This window comes from Myotis brandtii, unplaced genomic scaffold (assembly GCF_000412655.1).
Source record: "Myotis brandtii unplaced genomic scaffold, ASM41265v1 scaffold36, whole genome shotgun sequence".
In the NCBI taxonomy this organism is placed as follows: domain Eukaryota; kingdom Metazoa; phylum Chordata; class Mammalia; order Chiroptera; family Vespertilionidae; genus Myotis; species Myotis brandtii.
The window spans coordinates 4746197-4772521 of record NW_005363836.1 but is presented as its reverse complement, the minus strand read 5'-3'; the positions used below and the strand labels follow the sequence as shown (position 1 = coordinate 4772521).

The 26325-nt window shown below is 37.2% G+C and overlaps 1 protein-coding gene across 1 annotated transcript in view; it reads right to left on the bottom strand.

Annotated features, from left to right (window-relative positions):
* Positions 1-1749: 1749 nt before the first annotated feature.
* The window catches only part of LHX8 (LIM homeobox 8), a 26713-nt gene continuing 2137 nt past the window's right edge, over positions 1750-26325 (bottom strand). The window contains exons 2-8 of the mRNA XM_014544327.1: positions 25890-26321; positions 21991-22112; positions 19645-19865; positions 19029-19132; positions 12728-12823; positions 6403-6586; positions 1750-2479 (exon numbers count right to left, since the gene is read on the bottom strand). Coding sequence (XP_014399813.1) covers positions 2403-2479; positions 6403-6586; positions 12728-12823; positions 19029-19132; positions 19645-19865; positions 21991-22112; positions 25890-26321 — 1236 coding nt within the window. The 3' untranslated portion in view covers positions 1750-2402. The remainder of the gene's footprint in view (positions 2480-6402; positions 6587-12727; positions 12824-19028; positions 19133-19644; positions 19866-21990; positions 22113-25889; positions 26322-26325) is intronic.

Below are 26325 nucleotides of genomic sequence, written 5' to 3'. Positions count from 1 at the left end.
TCATGAATCTCTGAATGCCTAAGACAGTAGTCGGCAAACTGCGGCTTGCGAGCCACATGCGGCTCTTTGGCCCCTTGAGTGTGGCCACAAAGTTTCAATCACACTGTACGTGCGTGCCCGCACGTGGTATTTTGTGGAAGAGCCACACTCAAGGGGCCGCAGTCTGCCGACCACTGGCCTAAGAGATAACTACTTGTTACCCAGGTCTTTGCTAGTCCAGCAAAAGTCTACCTCCAATCCTCACAAAAGGTGCTTGAGCACCCCCAATTTTAAGCAAATAAATACCGTTGCCTGCATGCTTACTAGTACATTGAGTATTACTAATATGAACATACTTCAATTCTTTCCTAATTTAAAGTTATAAAATGAGGACCTGTGACTGCCACCAATAAGAATGAAAATACAACCATATGTTTGCATCACATATAATTTTTTTAGTACTTTCATACATATCTCATTATTAATATTAATGACTTTAGATGCAGGGTAAAAAATCTCATACATTTTGACAGCTTTGAACCTCTCTGTTATGGAAGATTTACCTCAACTTTGGGCATTCATCTTTGGGAGTGAAAAGGGTAGTGATGTGGTTTGTAAAAACTCTCTGAACAGTCAGAGGGTGGTGAGCACAGAAAAAAAAGACAAAAGAGAGAGGAACTAACATTCGCAATCAAGCGCCTCCGGAGCTAAATGATGCCAATCAGATCCAGCTGGGAAATGCTATGAGCTGCTCACAGTGCAGAGCTTGGCTGGACTACAAGCGCTTTCCTCGACATCTGGTAAAGGTAAAGCTGACCTCACCACTTCATGCCTGGGACAGGTAGACTAAAACCCAAGGAGATTAGCGTCAATTTCACAAGATTAGATACAGTGACTATTGACTATGCTCTTTGTTTTTGGCCAAATGGATTCTAACTGGTGTAGCAGTTTAAAACAAAACAAAACACTTCTTTTCCTGCTTTCTCCCTCAGTGAAGTGTAGGTTTGTTGCTTCCGGGTTGAGGCAGATAGTAAGTTACCTCCACAGGGTCGCATTCTGGTTGCATTTATGATTACCAGAATAGAATTACAAATACTCCATTATTACTTCCAGTCCTCAACCAGATGTAAATCTGCTAAGTTAAATAAAGACTTAAAAACTTATGATACTTAAGATTTTTTTCTCGTTACCTTTTTATTTGTCCTGACTGGTATATGAAAGAGAAGAAGTGGGTACTGATTAAGTTCTTTAAATCCAAAAATGCGTGAGAGCGGCACTACTTACTTTTGTAATTCCAAGACAAGCGTCCACTGCTACCTAGGATAAAGTCCTGAGGTTCGGGTTTCAGCTCAGAAACATAACCCCTAGTGTGTTCACAGGAAGAAAAAGTAGAGTTTCTGCCCGAGAAACGTTGCTCAGAAACTCCAAAGCCTTCTAGGCCTCCTTTATCAGCCCCGAAGACATACATTCTTATGGCGCATTTCTCATTTCTGACGGGGATGCCCCAGAAGACCGTTTTGAAAAGCGCTCTGCCTTTTCTTCCACATTAATTTTACGAGCGAGTCCAAAAGAGACCATCTGCCAAATTAGATGTTTTCATGTGTTCTTTTGTTGAATAAGTGTAATCATCAACAAATAAGCTGCCTATTAAAATGTACTCACAACGCAGCTCAAAACAAAATGAACTGTTAAAATAAAAGTTGTTATATCTGAAAGACATTAGGGTCAACTTACTGTGGAAAACACACACAAAAAGGACAAATTGGTTGGAACTTTCACAATAATGGAAAATGTTTAATAAACTTAGAATGGTGGGCTTATTAAACCATAGTGTTATTTACAGCCGTAATTCATCAACCACAAACACAAGAACGTGTCTGCGTGGCATGCTACAACAGAAGCTTTATTCAGTTCATTCTGAAAATGGTGGCAAAGGAAATTTCAGTTGCAAATTCACAGATACAAGCCTCAAAGTATAAAGTTGTATGTACCAAAAAAAAATACAGGTAATATTTATAACAATAACTTACAGATACAAACTAATGATAAACTACAATTTCACAAAGAATTGTAAACATTTTGCACACTTGTCAGTCCTTTCTTTTAGGCAAAGTGCTCTTTTGATGACAAATAAATTAACAGATACACACTAGAGTGAACTATTTCCAGACAATACAAAAAAAAGTTTTGACTTGTTTTCTTCTTGTAAACATAAGTTTTACAAAAAAAAAAAAAAAGAAAAAGAAAAAAAATCAATAAAAGTGTCTTGCAGGCCAACTGTAGATACATACCTGGGCAGCAAAGTGATGTTGGAAATGCTTTAGATGTTAAATAAAAAATTAACATTAATCTTTTCAATGGTATTTTATACATAATAAATGACAAGTTTATATCCTTAATCATTTCTATCCCTGAAAAAGAAATTAGGTATGACTTATTGGCAGTTGTGTCATTGAATGGGGTAACAAGGGCTGGAGTCCAAGAGTTGTTGGTGAATGAGCTACAAAATAGAAAGAAATTTGTGGATCAGTTTTGTAGGGTGAATAAAACTGATTTAAAACAAACAAAAACATGCCAAGGCAATGTGCTTTCATTACTCATTACAGCTGAGGGCACCAAGCTACACTCATTCCACTGACCTCAGCAGAAGCATTACCTTATTCAGCATCATGAGTATATTATTAAATGAGAATCTAGGATGGGTTTACCCCCAAATCTTTATTTTGGGCAACAAGATTTTGCCACTTTACTGTCCTCCATCCATACCCCATTCACTGCACTTTACCCTTCAGCTAGAAAGACTCATGAGCTTTGTCAGCAGAGATGTTGTCAGATTTCATATTGAAAGTGTGTTTATAGGATGACTCCCCCAACCCCCCAACCAAATTCTCATTTACGAATGTCTAACTGCTTCTTCCCTAAACATACATCAAAATACCTTTGACTCAGTCAACAAAAGTCTTTCAAGTCAACACACCCAATTTTAATGCTAGTGTAAGTAAATGATTACAATGATATAGGCTCTGATTTTTTATTTAACTGAAACTTAAAATGAAGATTCCACTCTCAGCAATGGCTGCATTGCTTCAAACACAACCTCCCTCTGAGAGCAACTAGGAAGCTAGACAACATTCTTTAAAATGTGTCTTAAGGCATATTAAAGAGACCAAGGCAGTCAACTCCCAGAGGAGGAAAGAAATAAAATGAGACTATTTTTCCCCAAGTTAGTGACAATTTGAAAATACGTGTCTGAGAAGTTTAGCAGAGTATTCAGGAGTTAGACTTAGGCTGGATGGTGGAAAACAAATATGAAAGATCAGGGTCCACTGAAGAGAAGCCCTAGTTAAAAACAGCAGAAACAAAATAAAACAAAACACAGGTTTTGTTGCGGATCTCAACAAGCTAAATCCAACTTGTAGCAGCCCAGAAACACACCATCCCTTCTGAGGACTGATGCCTGATTGGATTAAGTGGCTCTTCCCCTAGCCTACCACCTCCCTGCCAAAGGCAACACTAAATACTCTCTGGTGGAAGATATTACCCAGAGCCTCAAATTATTTCTAGTTTTTCATACCCAACATCTGAAGTGCAATAAAAAAAGAAAAATAACAAGAAATGGCTTTGGCTTACAAAAAAAAAAAAAAAAGAAGAAGAAGAAGAAGAAGACATGGCTTGGTTGAAAACAAAGAGGAAAAAACAACAATAATAGAACAGACCCACAAAAATCCTGATATTGGAGTTATCAGACAAGGACGTTAATATAACTAAAGTTAATATAACAATAAGTTTATTATGGAACAAAATGACAAAATAGATTATTTCAGCATAGAAGCTGGAACTGTATAAAACAATGAAACGGAAGTTCTAAAACTGAAGTTACAATAACTAAAATTAAGAACTCAATGGATGAGTTTTATATATTAGATAGAGTGTGAATTAGTGAACTGGAAAATAGAAGGAAATAACCAGATTGAAGCATGGAAGATCAAAAGGCTGGAAAATATGAAATTTTTTCATAAGGGCTGAAACACTATTTGAAGAGACAAAAGCTGAGACTTTTTCATAATGAAATACTTGAATGACATACTCAAGTAGCATATCTAGGCACATATTAATAAAACTGAAAACCAGAGAGAAAATGCTGAGAAAAAAGACATTTACTTTCAAAGGAACATTAATAAGACCAACAGTTGACTTCAACAGTAAGTATCAAGTTAATTAACCATCCATATTCTACACAAGAGAGACAATGGAAGCCAGAAAACAATGTTATCATATCATCATCGTGCTGAAAAAAAGATATCTGCCAACCTAGATTTCTACATACAGAGGAAATACCCATTATAACTGCATCAAAACAAATACTTAGGAATAAACCTAACAAAAGATGTATAAGATTACTAAACAGTAAAGTCTAGAATATAAGAGAGCATTTGAAGATGACCTAAATAAATTGACAAACTAAGTTCATGATATGAAAGACAATATTACCAAGGTGGTAGTTTCCTATGATGGATTGTTTCAAAATATGAACTTCTTTCCTTTTTTTTGCGCGGGGGGTGGGGGGGCCGGTAGAAATTGATAAGCTGGAAAAACTTATGGAAATGCAAAGGGTCAAGAATATGCAACACAAACTTGAATAACAATGAAATAGGAAGACTTGTTCAATTGCATATCATTAATGATAAGCCTAGCATAAGTGAAACAATTAGGTACTAATATAAAAATAAGTACACCAATAAAACTGACACATACATTATATGGACACTTAATTTATATCAAATGTGCTGCTACAAAGCAGCTGGGAAATTAGTATTTTTCATCAATAAAACAATAAGCTTTGCTCCCAATCTCACACCACATACAAAATTCAATTCCAGATGGACTGAGAATCTAAATGTCAAAATAAAATAAAGTTTCTAGCTGACAATGCTGGTGGAATATCATCATTATCTTTGAGTAAGCACAAGTTCTTGAATAAGTCACCAAAAAAGCACAGCCCATGGAGGAAAAAACTGATGAAACGAACTACATTAATATTAGGAATTGTGCTCAACCGAACATACCTCAATAGAGTAGAAAAAGGCAAGCCACTGAACAGGAGGAGGTATTTGCAACACATATAATCATTTAAAAAAAACTTTGTATGCAGAATATAGCAAGAATAAAAACAAATCAAGGTAAAAAGACAAGCTAATAGATCAATAGGCAAATGATATAAATAGGTTCTTCACAGGAAAATATATATAGATGCTCAATGGAAAAAAAATGCTCAATCTCATCAGTCACTGAGGAAAAGCAAATTAAAATAATGAGATAGCACTACACCACCACCAAATAGACTAAGATTAAGAAGTCACACCATATGAAGTGTTAGTGAGGATATGGAGTACCTTGAACTCTCATATGCTGCTGGCCCAAGTGTAAACTGCTCCAAACACTACGGGAACTGTTAGGCAGAATTAACTAAATTTGAATATATGTATAGCTTATGACCCTATGTTCCATTCCCAGGTACATACCAAATAGAAGTGTGAATTAACATGTACCAAAAGGCATGTATAATAAATATGTTCCATAGCAGCATATTTATAAAAGCCCAAATTGGAAACAGCACAAATGTCTATCAGCCATGGAGTGGATAAACTGTCATATAGTCCTACAGTAGAATTCTATATAACAATGAAAACAAACAAATCACTGGTTCTGGCAACAACACAGATGAGACTCATAACCAATGCAACTGAAAGAAGGACGACACACAAGAATACATTCTGCACGGTTCAATTTGTATAAAGCTCACAAAGAGGCAAAACTAAAACATGAGTTTAGAAGTCAAGGTAATGTTACTTTAGGAGGGTACATAAGAGAGGCTTTTGGGGTGTTAATCGTGCACTACTACATCTGGGTAGTATTTACACGGATATGCTCATTTTACTAATTTACCAAGTTGTATACTTACTGTGTGTGCACTTTTCTTATGTATGTTTTATTCCAATAAAAAAAAGTTTCTTTAATAAACTAAGTAAACTCCAATCTAAAAATCTGACTGTGAATACTTTCTCTGACCATATGAAAATAAATTATTTAAATATTTGTCAGGTGAAAAACCAAACAAAAATGTTTCCTAAATAGAAATCAAGCACTAAGAGTCATTATCAATATTTGTATTTTAGCTGAAAAGTGAGTGTTAAATTTGTCCCTTAAAATATAGTCACAGAAATAAGAATGTTTGGGTAGTTTTGCTCTCTACTACACGCCCCTCCCCCCACCAACACACACACACACACACACACACACACAATATTTTTTAGCTATTACTGAGGTAATATTTCAAACTGTGAATCTCATCAATAATCTAATATTAGAAGTTGTCAGATATCGACTCCTTAGGAGACAGCTGTTAAATGTTTGGATACCTACCATCCATATAACTATGCAGCGCAGTTAACATCGTCCCATCTTGGGGCACATAGGCAGAATACGCCATTTCTTCTAACATGGGCGGAGACAGCCTGGAGGGTGGGACAGATGTGACTGGGGCAGAGGAGGAGTGGTTGGGACTGACATGTTTCTTGTGGCGTGCTCTACAATTCTGAAACCACACCTGAGGGAGAAAAGCAATGTAGTTCTGTCACATCAGCTTCTGAGAACATCACAAATCCGTTTAGAAAGGGATGCCATCTCAGTGGCTCTCCCATACAAGCACAGCATAAATCTAAATAAGTTTTAGAAAGTTCTGTAGACAGAAAAGAAACACCTTTGTGCAAATATCAATGGTCATTTTCTTTACTCAATAACTATTTGAAGATTTACTTAAAAGCCAATTCTATACTAAACTAAGTGCTTTCCAAAATAAAAAGAGGCATGGGACTCAAAGAATTCCAGACGAAGTTTCCTGGGTTTTACTCCTGGCATTTGGGACAAAAAGAAAAACAGAAAAAGCCTTTCAAATAGAACTTCAAAACAAAAACAAAACAAAACAAAAAACCCACCACACAAAACCCAACAACAACACTACTAAATGTATTCTTAGACACCTGCTGGACTTATTTCAAATCTTTTTTCAAATGCCTAAAATCCCTACTGAGAACTTAAAGCTTTCTACAAGCCCCTTGATTCAATGATTCCAGGCACATTTTAACCTGCTGGCTTCAATTTCTCCTACTGAATACATAGGCTATCCCCTAAGAAGCATGTTAAGGTCAGGCTTACAATAAGAAAAAAACTAGTAATACTTAAGTAGAATAAAATACAAACAAATACGCTGGTGAAACAGTTCACAAAATGTAAAGAGCTAACCATCCTCTTGTCACTCTTGCCCAGAAATAAAGAAAGCAAATTCAGGGCAAGCAGGTCAGGTAAGTAAGATTAGATTGCCCCGAATGCTTCCAGCAATAAACTGCCTATGACTGAACTCCCTGCCATTAGATGAAACTTGGACTATAGAGTGTTACTTTATTAAAATATCATAGCATTTATGTGCCATCACGCCAAAGATTCTGTCATGAGGAGAAAGAAAGTGTAAGGGAAAAAAATTAAGAAAACTAAGAAAAGAAAATTTAGGGTTTGGAACAAAGGCTGGGGAAAAGTCAGGGACATACATCTCTGCCCAGGGCTGGCAAAAGGGAATCGGAGCTAAATAACATGGAAAAGAAGGAAGCTGGGAAAAGATTTATCTGAAAAAGTTGGCTTGCCCAGCTGCTGTGGCTCAGTGGTTAAGCATTGACGTATGAACCAGGAGGTCATGGTTTGATTCCCGGTCAGGGCATATGCCCAGGTTGTGGGCTCAATCCCCAATGGGGGACATGCAGGAGGCAGCTGATCAATGATTCTTTCTCATCACTGATGTTTCTATCTCTCTCTCCCTGTCCCTTCCTCTCTGAAATAAAAATATTTTTTTAAAAAAGAATAGTGTCTATAAAAAAAAAAAAAGAAGTTGGCTATTTCTAAGACACACCCTGCCCTTGGGACTCAAAATAGAGGGCTGGTAAAGTATAAACTCAAAGGTTTAATGCTAAAGAAATAAAAATGAATGACATAATGGGTTGTGCAGCCCTGAGCAGGTGGCTGAAAGGAGTACCCGAGAAATGTTTCAGGAACGAGACTTAGACATGTGTCGAAGAAAAGGAGGAGGAAGTCACAGCCTTCTCCCCCATCTTCTGGAGTGTTAGATCCTTAGATACCTATACAGAGACCACATCCAAAGTCTCCACTCACAGTTCTCTCCACAGGCTCCGGAACAATGGGTGCCACTGCTGTCATCACCCAGCCATGAAGATACACTCACACATTCTCCAACATGTAAACGGGAACTGCTGCCACCTGCCTTTTCCAGGACAGCACCCAGAAGACATGCACCCAGAGGGCACATGTAACCTAATATACATGGCACTGTGGTTCCCTGAGTTTCTTCAAAGTATCTTACGTCTCTAATAGATTAAATATTGGATGGAACCTACTCAGCTGTTTAAAAAAAATACCAAACTTTGGAAATAGATACGAAGAAGGCATGACATAAAGAACAAAATAGCTACCTTAATGCTGAATCAAATAGCTCCTTGGAAAGATCATCAACAGGTAGTCAGCAGAGAGAGATTTGTAAACACAAAGTGTCATGTAATTTGCACAGCAAAATATAGCTGATGATACCAGACTTCAGAAAATAACTTCTGACGTGTGGGTTACCAGCTTTGGAGTTCAAGTACAAGTCCTTCTGACACTCCTCACTGACTTAAAAGTTATTCCTTCTGATTTGGAAACCTCTAACAAGAGTTACATTTTCTTCTGAGCTATTGCTTCAATAGTTTTTGAATTCTACATTGTCAACCACATAAGCTAGAAGTAGGTCATGTAGACACTCTGCAAAAGAAAAGACATGCACCCAGAAGACATGCATAAAACTAATCTCTTTGGAAGCTCAAAGAGTCAAATATAAAAATAATGTATGAAAAATATGGATTTTAAATTATTTGAAAGAATGGCATGATACTGATTTAAGAAAGCCTAGTAATCATTTAGGAGAAAAAAAAATAGAAAAATCCCTTCCTCACATGTAACCAAATCAATTCCAGATAAATTAAAGTATAGGTGTGAATAACTGAAACCATAATGCTTAAGGAAACAAAAAGCCAATATTGATATCTCTCTCAGTAGAGAAACATAAAAATGGCCAAAGCTATAAGAAAATAAATATTGAGAGGTTTGAATACATAAAAATATAAAAAATTCTATGTGGTGGAAAAATGAAAAGAAAATTGATGATTAGGTGGTAAGCACATAATACAATACATAGATGATATAGTGTAGAATTGTATACCTGAAATCTACATAATTTTATTAACCAATTTCACCCCAATAAATAAGGAAAATTGAACTATGAAAGTTTAACATGATAATTAGAAATCAATAAAAGTAAGATGGTGCCGAAACCGGTTTGGCTCGGTGGATAGAGCGTCGGCCTGCGGACTGAAAGGTCCCGGGTTCAATTCCGGTCAAGGGCATGTACCTTGGTTGCGGGCATATCCCCAGTGGGAGATGTCCAATTTCACCCCAATAAATAAGGAAAATTGAACTATGAAAGTTTAACATGATAAATAGAAATCAATAAAAGTAAGATGGGGAGAAAGGAAACAATCCAGTAGAAAAGTTGGCTAAAATAACGATTTTATGTTAAAGTTCATTGATAATGGAAAAACTCAAATAAAGACAATGAGATTTTCTGACTATCAAATTGGAAAGGACATTAAAGAAGGATAGCAATAAGGATGCACATAGTTGGGGAAGAGCAACTTTCATAAGTAACTACTGACAGAATAAATTGGTATGGATTTTCTGGAATTGATTTTTGTGCTATCAGTTAAAGGCCCTAAAAATGTTTTATCTTTTGTCTCAAAAAGCCCACTTCTATAAATGTATCCTATCAAAACTATTGAACAAGTGTGCAAAGTATGTATACAATATTGTTCACTGAAGCATTCAAATGATAATAAAAAAATTGGAAGTAAACTAAATTATTCTATGCTCAATATGTGCAGCAATAAAATTGATGTAGTTCTTAGTATGAAAAGATATTCCCAGTAAACATACTGAAAGAAATAGAACAGTTTTACTATTTTTCTAAAGGTACACAACTCATAATTCACCTATCTGAAAGGATATGTGAACAGTGATTATACTTAGATACAGAGTTCAAAATAAAATCATCTATCTTTATTCTATCATCTTAGTACAATGACAGTCTGGTCTGTTACTAATGTCTCTCTAAGTAGACTTTAGCTAGTAAAGGTGAGACTGTCTCTATGTATCAGACCACTGTTTCTATCTAATCTTTGCATACAACCTAATTTTCATATTAGAATCAAGGCCTAGTCATTAAAACTCTTTTCGTTAACTTTTCTAAAGTGTGTCCAGTGCTAGGAAGTAGGCTGGGCAAACAGTTCATGATTACTGTTTGAGATCACAGTAATTAACTCTTCAAAAATATTGTGAAGGACTATATATTTAAATTATACACACACAGGTATATCCTATATAATAAAAGTGTAGTATGCAAATTGTCCCTTCGACTGGGAGTTCAACTAGGGGGTGGGGCTGGCAAGGGGAAGGGAGGGAGTACCCAGCTGGCCGCTGCCAGCTGCTAGGGACCTTACCAGTGCACAAATTTCGTGCACTGGGCCTCTAGTATACAAATAATATAGTGTGGGGCAAAAGTAGGTTTACAGTTGTGAATATAGGAAACAGTTTATTCTTGTATTATTACTTATTCATTATTGTATTATTTCCATAAGAACAATTGTTAACCTACTTTTGTAGACTCCATGTGTATATATTTGTATGCTAGTACATCTTCCTTTGCTATCTTGTCAAAAATATTTAAATTCAATCCTCACATATCTTTTTCCTTTTTATTGAATTTATTGGGTGATACTAGTTAACAAAATTATACAGGTTTCAGATGTCCAATTCTCCAACACATCATCTATACACTGTATTGTGTGTTCACCACCCTGTCAAAAATGGTTCCATCATCATTTCCCCCCTCATACCCTTCCCTACACCCCACTCTCACCCTAATCCTCACATATTAAAAGCCACTATCCAACAATATATACTTGCTCATAATACTGGTGACTGAAATACCTAAAAATTATATGAGAGATATCTGTCTGAGGTCTTCTTCAAATAATTAGAAAAGGACTCAGAAAACCCTCCATTTTATTTTGCTTTCAACTTCAAAATAATAAAAAACATAGTAGTCATGAATCTGGCAGCTGCTGCAGAATATATAGTCTCGTAATAGACAGAAGCCCCAGCCAATTGTGTCTGAAGGACCTCGATGAAGGAAGCTTCCCTTCCAGCCACAGGAAATCACTTCCTCCAATGGTAGTCCATGACATTTGGATAGACTCTCCTACTGAGAAAGCTCTACATCATGAGTGAAATCTACCTTTTCCTGCATTCCCTTGCAGAGACCTGCTTCTGCTTGCATTAATTTCTCAAACGTTTTGAACTTTGAATGTTATTTAAAATTATTTTCCATTCCCCTGATCTCTCTTTAAGAACTTGGCACAGTTGACCACCTCCATCTTGAACCCACCTCACTCCTTTGGCCTCCATAATGTTTCTACTCATTTATTCTGGCTGTTACGATGTTCCACTCAAACAGCACCTCTTGCCCTGCTCTCTCCCTAAAATCCATTCTTCACTTTTTACTGTCTATAATTCTTTCTAAAGGGTCTTTACCCAATCTCAGAGCATTAGATCTTTTTGCTTCAGTTCTGTTCATCCTCAAAAAATACCTGTTTACATGCCCAATGGCACCATCATTGCAGAAATAGCAGAGGGAAAAGGGAATTCATCTCCCTCCATATTACCAAACTAGCTTTCTTTTGACCTGAATATTCCTGTTAATAGCTCCATTCCCATGAATGTTTTGACTTCAAATCTAAGAGTCACCTTTGACTTTTGCTTCCCCATTACAGTGTCTGGTCCTTTCCTTGTGTCTCCAGCATCCAGCACTTGCCATCAGTGGACAGTCAATAAAACGTTTCTTGATGAATTCTAGGCCACCTCACCCATTAATCTTCTTTTTTTTAAAAATTACTCCTTTCCTGGACATCCCAATTAATCTGCTTATTTCTATCTAGCCTCTCCCAACCCTAATTCATCCCACATGCTGTCAACCTTTTCTTCCTAAAATCACGTATCATGGCTTTCTCCTGAGAAGAAAAGAACTCTGCATTTACATACCTCTCCAAGATCGGCTCCACCAATTTCTTCTCCCACAATTTGCAAACGTAAATCTTACATTCTGACAAGTTTGGTCTAGCTCATCCTTCCCTAACTTTGTTCACATCACTCCCTCTATCTGGATCTTTAACAGAGGCCATCAACACCCTCTGCACACATGCACACGCACTCACATACAAGGTCTTAGAAAAGTAGAAAAAACACTGACCTTAGAACCAGATCTAGCTTGGAACCTCGGTTGTCTTTTTTAGCCTGAGGACCTTAGGGTTGCTGTGAGCAATGAATGAAGCAACTTGTACAAGGAGTCACTTAACAAATGATAGCCCAGCCCAAGCAGGCTAATTATCAAGTTGAAAAAAAAAATGATTTAGAGTGTGAAGTGACCTGAAATGAGAAACTAATGCTTTGGCAAGTCTTCACAAAGCAATGCACACTCATAAAGACCTAGAATAGAAATTTCAGTATCTCTTGATTAATGTTTAAAACAATCACCTACCTGTATCACCCGTCTGCTCAAGCCTGTCCTTTCTGCCAGTTTCTGGAGGGTCTGGGCATCTGGGTTGTTGTCCTGAGCAAACTGTGCCTGCATCACCTAAAAATATATAAGTCGTAAGTAGCTAAAAAGAACCAATCTTCTGCATTTTGATGATAGGAGAGAAGACATGCACAAGAAAATGGGGTACTTATATTTTGTTACTTGAAAGTCAATATGGGGATGTATGTATAACTGAAAAGAGTGCACATTTTGTAAATTTACACATAAGTTGCTATGTTAAGATCTTTAAAAAATAATCAATTTCAACATGAAAACTTGTTTTTCAACTATGCTTTAAAAATAAGCTCACCTTTTTTTTCTTTCCATACTTTAACCCACAAGCATAAGCAGTGTTAAGTCTATTCACTTTTTTCCTGTTCTGTTAAAAAGTGTCAGCGTTAGAGCCCTGGCCAGATGGCTTAGTTGGTTGGAGCATCATCCCAAACACCAAAAAGGTTGCAGGTTCGGTTCTTTGTCAGGGCACATGGCTGGGTCGTGGGTTCAATCCCCGGTTGGGGCGTGTACAGGAGGCAACCAAATGATGTTTCTCTCTCTCTCTCTCTCTCTCTCTCAATCAATCAATCAATCAACGTATCCTCAGGTGAGGATTTAAAAAAAGTGTTAGCATTATAAAACTTTTAAAAATACAAAAATCATATACAATTATCTTCAACCTCTACTGAGCTAAAGAGGTTCAAGGCCCCTACTACAATTTTTATTAGTCTGCAAATAGTACACAGCACAACAAATGTATTCCACTTAATTGCAACCATTTCATCATTAATTGTTTTAAGCACTTGCTCTAAGCCAGTGGTTCTCATCCTTTTGGCCCTTTAAATACAGTTCCTCATGTGTGACCCAACCATAAAATTATTTTCGTTGCTACTTTATAACTGTAATGTTGCTACTGTTATGAATCGTAATGTAAATATCTGATATGCAGGATGGTCTTAGGCGAACCCTGTGAAAGGGTCGTTCGACTGCCAAAATGGGTCTCAACCCACAAGTTGAGAACCACTGCTCTAAGCAAAGAAGTATCTGGAATCTTAAAAAGAGACACCCATCAGCAGTGAATAAAAATTCCCCAGGATCTAAACATTACTGTTATGAATCGTAATGTAAATATCTGATATGCAGGATGGTCTTAGGCAAACCCTGTGAAAGGGTCGTTCGACCGCCAAAGGGGTCACGACCCACAGGTTGAGAACCGCTGCTCTAAGCAAAGACGTATCTGGAATCTTAAAAAGAGACACCCATCAGCACTGAATAAGAATTCCTCAGGATCTAAACATCTATACATTGAAAAAGTCCCCAGGTGATTCTGATGTGAATCTTTGGCTTGGAACCACTGTGCTAAGTGCTGTAAGATAGCAGAACATGAAAAAACTGCTCCTGATCTCAACTTTCCAGGGCAGAGATTCAGACATGCCCATAACTACCAACAACATAAGGTTGAGAGAGGTGTGGAAAGCATTTGAAATCTTGCTTCCTGGCATATGTTATCACAGTTTGACTCAAATAAAATCTTATGAAAGTTAAGAGAGAGAGAAAGAGATATAGAGAGTGCTGTGGAGGGGGGGAGCACCAGAATAAATGCATAAATTAAGAGCTTTCAGATATTTTTTCAGAAAAGATTAACCATGGGAATCAAATGGGACATTTTTATTTTATTAGTTAAAAGTCAATCAATCCAGGGAAGTATTATCCTATATAATAAAAGGCTCATATGCAAATCAACCGAACGGTGGGATGACCGGTCGCTATGATGCGCACTGACCACCAGGGATCAGTCACTCAAGGCAGAAACTGCCCCCTGGTGGTCAGTGCACTCCCACAGGGGGAGTGCCTCTCAGCCAGAAGCCTGGTTCATGGCTGGACTCCTACTTCTGCAGGAGTTGGACATCTTCTGAGGGCTCCCGACCAGTCGCTATGATGTGCAATGACCACCAGGGGTCAGTCACTCAAGGCAGAAACTGCCCCTGGTGGTCAGTGTACTCCCACACAGGGAGTGCCTCTCAGCCAGAAGCCTGGTTCATAGCTGGCGAGCACAGCTGTGGTGGTGGGAGCCTCTCCTACTTCTGCAGCAGTTGGACATCTTCTGAGGGCTCCCAGACTGCAAGAGGACACAGGCCGGGCTGAGGGGACACCCCTCCCCCCTCCCCCACGCCGAGTGCGTGAATTTCATGCACCAGGCCTTTAGTAAAATATAAAGAATTATAAAGCTGGCGAGCACAGCTGTGGTGGTGGGAGCCTCTCCTACTTCTGCAGCAGTTGGACATCTTCTGAGGGCTCCCAGACTGCAAGAGGACACAGGCCGGGCTGAGGGGACACCCCTCCCGCCCCACCACGCCGAGTGCGTGAATTTCATGCAGCAGGCCTTTAGTAAAATATAAAGAATTATAACCTGGCCGGTGTGGCTCAGTGGTTGAATGTCAACCTATGAATCAGGAGGTCACGGTTGGATTCCTGGTAAGGGTGCATGCCTGGGTGGTGGGCTTGATCCCTAGTAGAGGGTGTGCAGGAGGCAGCCAATCAATGATTCTCTCTCAACATTGATGTTATATTAGAAAGAAGAGAGGGAGTCTGGCATGCAACATGATTGTGCATGTCCATGGGCATGGGATGAGGGTGGGTGACCAACCTAACTAAAGACGTTAAGCTCTGCTGGCCTGGACACCATTGCAGCAGGCCATATGAATTACATTCTCCACTATGACCCTCATTTAATATTTACTATCTTTTGCCAGTGCCCATCTCAAAGGATAGCTAAATAAGTCATTGGCAAATTTAGTTTTCCCTAGCAGAAAGTGAGTTTTCTGAGGGCAAAGGGAATGTCTTATTATTCAAATTCCCCTTCCTGTCAATAGTGTTTGTGCTTGTGTTTGTGACAGAATGAACCTTGATTGTGGGAGGAAAATCTGAAGATAGTGTGGTTCACCAATGTTGTTCTCGGAAATCTTAAGAGGTTTACAAATTATATAATTTTTTTCCAGTTAATTTCTGATTAGTGACTCTTCTAGATAAGGTATTCCTGGCTTCCTGTCCAAGTCTGTCCACATATTCACTGTAAACAGTAGCTATGTTTTTGGTTTAAAAATGGATAGAATCAGACTAAAAGTTCATAATTTCACTCAGTTCACTTCATTCTTCCTTTTCTACTTCAAATGTGTTATTTCATATGCAAATACAGTGGTGTTTATAGGAGGCTGAGTGTGTAAATTTCAAAGAGAAAAAAGAATGAGCAAATTATCTTTGTGTTTTTTGTTTTTTTAATTTTGAAGGAGAAAAGCATTTGCTTTCAAAGCCACTATTGATAATTTATAGAACAAAAACAGCATGCTTTTCACAAATGCATTTCAGATTCACAAGTTTAATCATAGAACCAAATTACATTAAATAAAGCCATTTCTCATCAAGGAATAAAGCAAAACTTAAATCAACACTGATGGTTTAGGATTGGATTATGCTAAAGGAAAAGTAAGATGTACTTATCAGTGTTTAGCCTCAGAAAAACACACACACAACCCTTTGAATTTGAATTAGTTTTATTATTCTCCAGTCACTAATGATGCCCAAACCCACCCTACTTTTAACATGGTCAAGGAATAAGCCTGTAGAGACACTCATCATTTTAAGGCCAGAAATTCTACCAGAAATGTCAGGATTCTGCAAAGTAGCAGCAGACCAACTGGATCTGAAAGTAGATTAAAGTAGGTGCTAACCTTGGCACGTTTAGCATTAATGATCATTGAGCAAGTGCATCTAACTACTACAGGCAAACCATAATAGTGGCTGAAACGTCTTAAATATCATTCCTACAAATAAAACAATATTTGAAATATTTTTTATTTTATTTTGTAAGTGTGAAATGACTTTTTCCTCCCATAAGTTTCTAAAGAATTTTGGAAATTTTTCTTGTTTATTCCTCCCATTTTAATTCTACTCTGTTTAACTCTACTACTTCATGTATTATCTTGACCTACGGATTACCTATCATGCTTTGTTATTTTACTGAAAGGCAGGACAATTTGATAATGAGGTTACATGACCTGATTTATTAGAGGTTCTGACAAAATATAATAATTCAAGTTTTTAAAAAAATCTATAGCTATTCCAGATTCCTAAATTATAAAGAACCACTTGAGGACAGGATGGAGCCTCATTTTTTTCAGTCATTCCTGGAATAGGTAAATACTAGTAGAGATTGAATAAATGAGAGCATGCTTTGAAAGCCTATCATTTCCTGCTTTCATTTTTCAAAACTGATTATTCTGATACGGATTTTTAAAAACATGGTTCACAATACATTTTTAAAAATATCTTCACCTGAGGATGTTTATGGATTTTTATATGGAGAGAGGTAGGGTCGGGGGGAGAGAGAGAAAAACATTGATGTGTGAGAGAAACATTGTTTGTCTCTTGATGTGCCCTGACCGGGAATCGAACCTGTAAACTTTTTGGTGTACGTGATGCCGCTCCAACCAACCGAGCCACCTGACCAGGGCCACCACACATTTTCATATAAGAATGCTTGATTAAATAGTTTGTGAACAATTGCAATTAAAACCATAAGGCCATCTACAAGATTTGGAATCGCACTCTTCTGTTCTAGCTGCTGCTGCCATTAAATCGAGTTTTGTTAGGCACAGATTCATAGTCTCCTCGGAGGCCAAGCAAAATGAAAAGACCAGAGGTTTGGGGAGCAGGGTCCAAATCTCTTCTCTGCCATTTCCTTGGCAATCTGCCCTGAGGAAAGTTCCTGCACCTCTTGGATGAGGCTACCTACATCAAGGACTTGAAAGAATTAAGGGAGAAAATGCAGAGAAATGTCTGTCATAGGACTGGGAGCACAAAGTTCTCCACAAATATCATTCCCTTTTTATTTAATCAGTATTTATCTTCCTATATGAGATTACCTAAAGTGGTTTCAAATTTTCACAATTGTAATGTTAATAATAAATTGTATATGATATTAGAGTTATCAGTTTTATAATTAAAATGATAGCCAGCCCTTATGGGAATGGCTGACTTTAAAAACAGAATATATTTTTACTAGAGATTCCATTTTCTCACACACCTTTTAGCTACTGGGTATTCTGCTGCGAGGAAATATCACCCACAGGTACTCATGTCTCCTAAGTTAGGGCTTTTTGTGATCTACATTGCAATCCAATGAGGTGTCCAGTAAAGCAAGGTTCAAGCAGAGATATTTCTTTCATTTGTTTTATCTTCCATTTATTACTTATTGACCATGTATTCTATGCCTAAGTTAAGAAGTCCAAAACAATCTGAAAGTTTTTCAGAATGGCTTTAGATTTTAATGCCAGATTGCTTTCCAATATCATTAAATTGCCTTGGAATATCTGTGCCACAGCAAGGTTTCTTTGTTAATCATTCTCAAAATAAAAATTATCTTCTTGAAACACTTGTATTCATCTTAAATACTGGAAAGTCTTAAAATATTATATGTGACTTTTCAAAAATTACCTTCACTTATTTGTTAACATTATATAAATACCCTTTAAAGTTTGAGCTAAGATGGATACAATGTATAAAACATCCAGCAATACATAGTAGGTGCTCAATAAATGCTACTTTACTTTAACATGAAATACCTCAGCCACATTAATCTTTTAGAAAACATAATTTTTTATCTTAAAAAATGCCAGAAAGAGTCATTATATGTGTAGACTTAAATATAAAGTAAGCAATAATTATTTAATAGTTTTCTTGACAATTTTCATAAACCAAATCTATGACAATTATACTTAGGGCAACTAAGCTGAAAATAATCCCTCCCTTTTCAGGGGACATAATCATCCTACTCAGAAAATGTATAATCTTGTCCATTAAAAGACTCATTGCGGTTTGTTAAAAAGATGAACACGTCAGTGTCCCATTGACTCACACACATATTGTATGACTCTTTCTGTTGAATCCCCAAATATTTTGTTTGCTATTGCAATTATATGTAGTAATGTAAATGCCTGGGTTAAACTGATTTTATCAGGAAGTCAGGACAGACTAACATTTTGCTTCCACTTTGATGTCAATGCCAACAGATCCCAGAAAAACAAAGCTTGAATGAACATTGATAAATACTTTAGGGCCAAATGTATATTTTATGCATTCACCAAGTTTTTCCCACACAAAGCATAAGTTAACCTTTTTGAAAACATAAACATGATTTTAGACAGCATAAAGTTGTTTTTTGGAGGGTAGGGAGGGGCTTCAAAAATCATAAATTCATTGTCACGTCTACCTGGAGCTGATCTGCCGTAAAGCTGGTCCGAGCCCTTTTTGCTGGTTTTGGATGATTAACATCTTGCTCTGTGAGGAGGGCACCTTCCACACTAATCCCGTTGCCTACATTTAAAAAACACACCGCACATGTTGGTAACTCAGGTGGGTTCAGCAGTCATGCAATAAGAGGTTTCTTACGTCTATTGGCTTGGAGTAAAACTAAACGTCTAGATTGCCAAACCCCTTAAGTTTTGAAACACACTAGAAATAGACTGTTAAAACAGTAATCCATATGTAGGCTTGAACACTTAGTCACAAGGGCAAAACGTTAGAAGTACCCATCTAAAGCTCATCCTTAGGAAGGCAAAGACAGGGAAACGACTAGTTACAAAAAGCAAATCAGAATCTAAACTCAAGTCCTTAGACTGAGAATACGGCACAACGCTAATACACATGGTATGGCTTTCCCGGTAAATAAACAGATGGAGACCGCCACGAACAGTAAAGTGCTTAATGAGTTTTACCACAATTACACTGCACAAAATAATGCATTAAAGGGATCTGGAGGAAAAACTGTTTTTATTCCTGTATTCACTGCTCCAAAAGACTCAAAAGTATTTTAAGTATATATTTACCATTTTCCACTTCTCTTTTTAAATTATCCAGCATGCAGTCATAATGCACTCTGCACAGGACTTTCTCTTCCACCAAAGCAAACTCCTCTCCCGTGGAAAGTTGCCTTTTGCAAGAAAAGCAGGCAAAGCACGCCAAGTGATAGACATTGCCCTTGGCCCTCCGGACCCAGTCAGTAGAATGGATGTGCCTCCCACAGCGAGAGCAGCGAGTTCCATACCTTCTACACAAACAGAAGGGCGGGAGGTGAAGATTTTAATGCTCGGTGACATATTCATCAGTTTGAGATTAAACTAGTGCGTTACGTTACTCATTGGATTAAGCAAAGCATTTAAATCTTTTCAAAATAAAACAGGAATCGATTATTTTTCTAAGTCAGTATGGTAAGCAATCAAGATGAGATATGGTCATAATTCAAACCTATATGTAAAACAAAAACTTCTCATTATTACCTTAAAGGAAGATTGTATTTTTTTCTTTTAAAATAAATGAAATATAAGTTTCAATATCTCTCTTGTAACAAATATCAGTGCATTTTAAGAGACCCAAGATACCACACACACACACTCCAGATTGAAACCTAAAAATACAAAAGCATACCACTGAAGATATAAATATTGATCTCTTAAAACCAAGTTGAGATCATTAGAAAATACTTTAAATAACATTTTTAAGTTAAAACATTGTAATATTTGAAATTGATACTATAAAAGAATGAGGAAAACAGAAATTGTTCACCCTGGGAAGAATGAAAGGAAGGAAAACTCAGAAAATACTTCCTTTGGTGAATAAACTATCACATTGCTAATCACGGGAAGATGGGAAATATAACCTAAAACTTCCAGAGACACATCTGAACATTAAATGCAGATTAATCTTAACAAAATGCCAGATGTAAATATTTCTTTTTTCTCTTAGTCCAAGTGACTCTTTGCCACGTCTCCTTTCACAATTGTAGTCACGGCTTGGCATATCCATGTCCGAGATAAGTATATATGTCTGTTGTCTATTCATTAATATATGTTTGGATGTATTGCCATTTTAAAAAAATTAACCTGAAAAACTGAATCCTAAAGTAGTCCAAGTGACTCTTTGCCACGTCTCCTTTCACAATCGTAGTCATGGCTTGGCATATCCTGTCTATTCATTAATATATCTTTAGAGGTATTGCCATTTTAAAAAAAATTAACCTGAAAAATTGAATCCTAAAAACACATTTCAGAATATAAAATATGAAGCATAAAAACATCCCAAAGAACTAGACCTTCAGTAAGCCTCTGAAACCAAATCTTTCAAAAGACTTTAGATTACCATAAAACATTAAGATTAGCATATCCTAAGTGAAAGACCAGGCAAATTGCTACTATTTTTTGAGGAAATGGAAAGCATACCTGATGAGAAATACAAATTTTTGGTAATTATAAAATTCTGTGCCTTTATAAAATAAAGGACTCTGGATTTTATGAAGTGCTTTCAATTACCTACCAATTTATTCAAATCAATTGCTAAACTCTCTGAGATCAGTTTTTGAAATTGGGTATAAACAACATAATTTGTATTACAAACTTTATTATATAGTATTAACTTCCCAATTTCATAATGAACATTCTTCTTCATTTGGAAATGCAAATTTAAAAATATGGTAATTTTTTAAAGTCATGCTTAAGAATTTCTAGACATCTATCCATTAAGAATTGAGTTATATCCTGGAAGAAACTGTCCATTTAAATAATTACAAAGAAATGACACAGAGAAAATGTTACATTTAATAACCAGGCAAATATAATCTCACAAAATAAAGGTCAAAAAACAGACAAAAGAAACAGGATTTTTAGGCAGAATATTTAGATTTGGTACATTTCTGATACTGGAACAGTCAATTCTGATTAATTTGGTTTATCACAGTCTCAAAACTGCTGGCATTTTATAGGTGTATAACTAGGGGTCATCCTACAGTAAATGGGTAAAAGCTTAAACAAAACCTGGATTTGTCCTCCATAATTATTTCATCTTACCACTCTCCCAAACCAGGGGCTTTCTCACGATAAGTCATCTTATATTTCATATTTTGTATCTATGCACAGCAAAGAAGTTCTTAATACCTAAAAATTTCATTTACCAAAGTCATTTTTGTATACTGAAGTCCTAAAACATCTAAACATGCTTATTTATTTGTTGTAATACAAATGATACCTCAAAGATATAAAGCATTCTCATTTTGAAATCTATTACATAAGAAAAACTGGGCTTCAATAAATAACACTGGACAAGAAAGTCTATTTATAAAATTCTCTTTGCATAATAATTTTTTAGAATATTTACTTTCTAAAAAAAAAATCACAGTGTACCTGAAATAATCAAGTTTGCAGAAAATGTCCTTGTCTTTAATATAACAACTGGTATGCCTTCCTAAGGAGGTTCTGCAGACACTGCAGGAGAGACACCGAACATGCCAGCACAGGTCATTCACCTGTGAAGGAAAAAGGGGCAGGATGAGAACTCATTCTAATACTTAAGAGGATAGTCATTGGTTTTGTGTATTAGGCAAAATTTAAAAAGCTGGTCCCTTCATGTTTTAATGCACACTCTGAATGTTTCCATTGAAAAGGTGTGATTTACACAAATATGTGTGTAGATATATCTCCTTAGACCCAACCAGAAAATCACAATAACATATTCTACATTTTGTGTTAAAAAGGTGTCTTTTTTTTTTTAAATTCCTTTAAAGACTTCAGGTGTTTTTTTGGTTTTTGTTTTTTTAAATGGAACTTCTATGAACACAGGGAAAATTCCTGAACACTTTAAAGTCCTCCTTACTGATTTATTTTTTCTTTTACGAAATTCTTCCACTATGAAACTTGTTAGCCAAAGAAACCAAACCACATACCTTCTAAATCTACTTTTTTGGCCAAATTATTATACAGTGTGCATTGGTTAAAATGAGAGAGGAAGACAGTGAACAAGAAGTTTCCTTAAGATAAATACTTACCCTTACAAAGAAGTCAGGGAATCCATTTTGCTTACAAAACAGAAATGCTAAGGTAGATTTAAATGTTGATATAGCAGAAGCCCTGGCTCCCATTTAACATTAAATAAGAGAGTCAAGGAGTAAAGTATTGCAAACCCTACTTAATGATTTGACTACTGGAGAAAAAAATAAAGCTAATTATAAGTGGTTTTAAAAAGGCACCCAAGCATTGTTTGCCATTTATACTTCCAGAAATGAGGCATAAAATGGTGACTTAATAAATCACAGCCCTTTATATTTTCTAAGTAGGAAGGTGAAATATTATCATTTCAGGGAACAAATCATAATTACCCCTCACCTTAAACTGTTGCCATCACTCTATAAGCACAACTTTAACCTTGGAGAATAAACATGAGTATTGGATTGAACTTGCCTTAATGCAGTCTCCTAAAGTTTGCTCTTGTGAAATGGACACAATGACTAGGTTTATGCTTAATTAAGTTTAATGTAAAAGAACAGCAGTGATGCAAAAACAAAAGTTACACTCTACAAATGGATCTAATGCTTAAAATAGGAATTAGGTAATTTGGAAAAATATGAAATATACCTTTTGCTACACTATTTCATAATAAAGATGATCTGTCCAAATTCTATCAGATTAGCACTACTGTTCATGAAATATAAACGGTACTTTGAAGCTGAAAAAAAAAGTTTCACTGACTTTTCATTAGTTATGTGTTTCTTTCCAATTCTATCAGATTAGCACTACTGTTCATGAAATATAAAAGGTACTTTGAAGCTGAAAAAAAAAAGTTTCACTGGCTTTTAATTAGTTATGTGTTTCTTTCCGAAGCATTAATGAGAGTATCATTTGGATAAAATTTTTAAAGTCTTAGGTTTTGTTATAAAAGATGTATATAGTCACTATACTGGAAAACAGCAAAGAAGCAATAAAAAATATTAACAATGGTGAATACTGCCCTGGAAATAAAGATATATTTCCCTCCTATTTTTTCCTAAAAGGGGCCCAATTAAAGATTAGAAGTATGGACTTCCTTTCATATTCCACTGTTTAGGGCATTCTTCTGCATTTTTATCTTATCCAACCTTTTAAAAAACAAACAGAAAACAAAGGTAGATTCAGGCTTTAGGGCAGAGTTATGACAACCCTCCAATTCCCTAAAGCTAGACCCAGTGCCTGCTTTTCCACTTTCCTCAAAGTTTACTTTAAAAAACAACAACAAAAACAACCTCTTTCATCTTCCCTTTCCCCACCCCCAGAGGAAAGTAAGGTGAAGAGAGCCTTCCCTGAAGGCTGGTATTGATCCAATCTGTACATGTACTAGTATATGAATGTAAGACCAAGCCAGAAAACCACCCAAACAACAGGGCACTGAAGTATGAGATGGGGCAATAGGTGCATCTACTTCCTCTTGTACTTTTTTGTGCTAACTCCATTTTATTTGCCTCATGATATAGTGTTTTTCTATATTAAACAATTTACATCCTCAAATACTCTACTACATCCAATAATAATTATTTTTTAACCAGTGATTTTAATTCAAATATGTCTGGATAAGGACTCAAAATGGGGGGGGAGGAAAGAATTCGGGGTTTTTATATAATCATAAAGTATTAAACTTTTGTTAGAGCTAATATACTAATATGTACAAGAAGGTAGAATAAGACTGTACATATAAGACTTCATTGGGAGGACTCCAGTCCTATTACAAAGGAAAGCTTAGGTAACTTAGATATTTCATGTAATGCAAATATATAATCATATATACACATATTTTAACATATATAAGATGAACACTAGAAACTATTTCAGAGGGTGTGTTAAGAGTCACTTTGTAATAGGTTTTTCTTGATCCTCTCTATTATGAAGTGTTAAAGCCTTTATAGATCCCTTTAGAAACATTCTTAAACATTATACTAATTATTGAGAGGGCTCATTGAAAATAAGCTCCTTTTTGATCCAAAAGATGCTTTTTAAATATCCAAAAAGGCTCCACGTCTAGAAACATTGAAAGGGAGATCTTAAGAATGCAGATTTAAAGAGAAAGCCATGTTAACTTTTCAGCTTTAAGAATTAACCACTGATAAAAACAAACTCAAGTCACTTTTCAAAGAAGCACACAACTTCTTTTGGTGCTTTATGTGGGTTGTATCTATAGGGTATCATTTCCACTTTACAGATGAAGCAGTTCTGATTGAGGTAGAAATTTAAAGAACCCTACTAACTTGCTTTTTGAACTCAGACTCTTCATAATTAATATTATCTTTTGAAAAGCTGGGGGTGAGGGTTTGGTGGAGACAGAATAGAAAGTGAACTGGTTTGCTACTAATTCAGTGTAGGAGAGACCATTAGTTTAAATAGTGGTTTTAAAGAGCGATTGAAGTTGAAAACCCATAGCATTTCTTAAGACACGTGGGACCATGATCCTGCAGGCAATGACATGAGTAACCATGCCTGCCAGAATTTATACTCCAAAACTCCCCCACAGTATTTTCAGAGAAGTAAAACAAATTAAGACAGACAGTCTACTCTCAAACCATTTGAAGCACTTCATCCCAGGCTTCTTTCTTTTTCTTCCTAACTTGGCATCAATTTCCATTTCCTCCCCTACACACTGAAGATAACATTTTTTTAAAGCATTGGGTGGCCTTTAAGTATTAAATCTTAATGACAGGAGTGAGGTACTGAAATGGTTTCAAGTAACAGTAAACAAACAGAAGACTACATGTTTAAAAAAAAATCTGTCCAGAAAAGAGCCTTTAGGGCAATTTACAATGGTTCTCACCAAAGTAGACACTGCAAAGTGGAATCAGCCAACATGTTCCGACCTAGAACTCTCAGAAGCAGGCCGGTGTGGGGACGTTACCCGGGCGAGGGACCTAGGGAACCCGGGCTCATTATAAACAGTCAGGCAGACCCCGTTTCAGAAAGAGTAGAAGGGTTTCTCCATTTCTGTTCCTCTACCAGGTTGGCGGCAGACTCTGGTACACACACCCGAGGTATCGAGGTATCGAGGTGTCTGCACTTCTAGACCCACACGGTCACACGGGAGCTCATTTGCAACAACTTGGGAGATTCTAAGACTTCTTCCCCAACTCTTTCCCACCGCGGGAGTGCCCTGGATTGGTCTGTTTTCTTCCTTTGAAAGCCTACCACCTCAGGGGAGAATGCGAATGGAAAAGAGGGAACAAATAAACGTTTCCCTTTTCCCAGGGTTCCCAGGGTACCCGCTCCGGGGCCTGGCGGCTCCGCCCTACCTTGAGAAGGTACTTGTCCACGATCTCCAGGCCGCAGCTGTTGCACACACACTTGCCAGGGGGACAGACGGAGCCCGAGGCCATGGACCGGGGCGAGGACGACGGGGACAGCGGGGCCGAGGAGGAGCACGAGTCCTCGTCCCCCGCTCCCTCGGGGCTCACCTGCAGGAAGCCGCGAGGCGCGGTCGCAGGCGGTTCTAGACCCCTCCTCCTCTTCCCCTCCTTATCCCACGGATCCCTGGGGCTCCCCCGCCGCCTCCCCCCTTTCTCCAGCAGTCCCCACCCCCACTTTCTGCCCAGTTCGTGAGGTCTCACTTCTCTGCCCTCACCCCCCGTCCAGAGTCCAAGCCCCAGCCACCACCCACTGGGGCTGCGACCCCTGACCTCCAGGACCCAGGGCGCCCCACCACCCTGCCCAGCTTGCCACGCCGGCTTT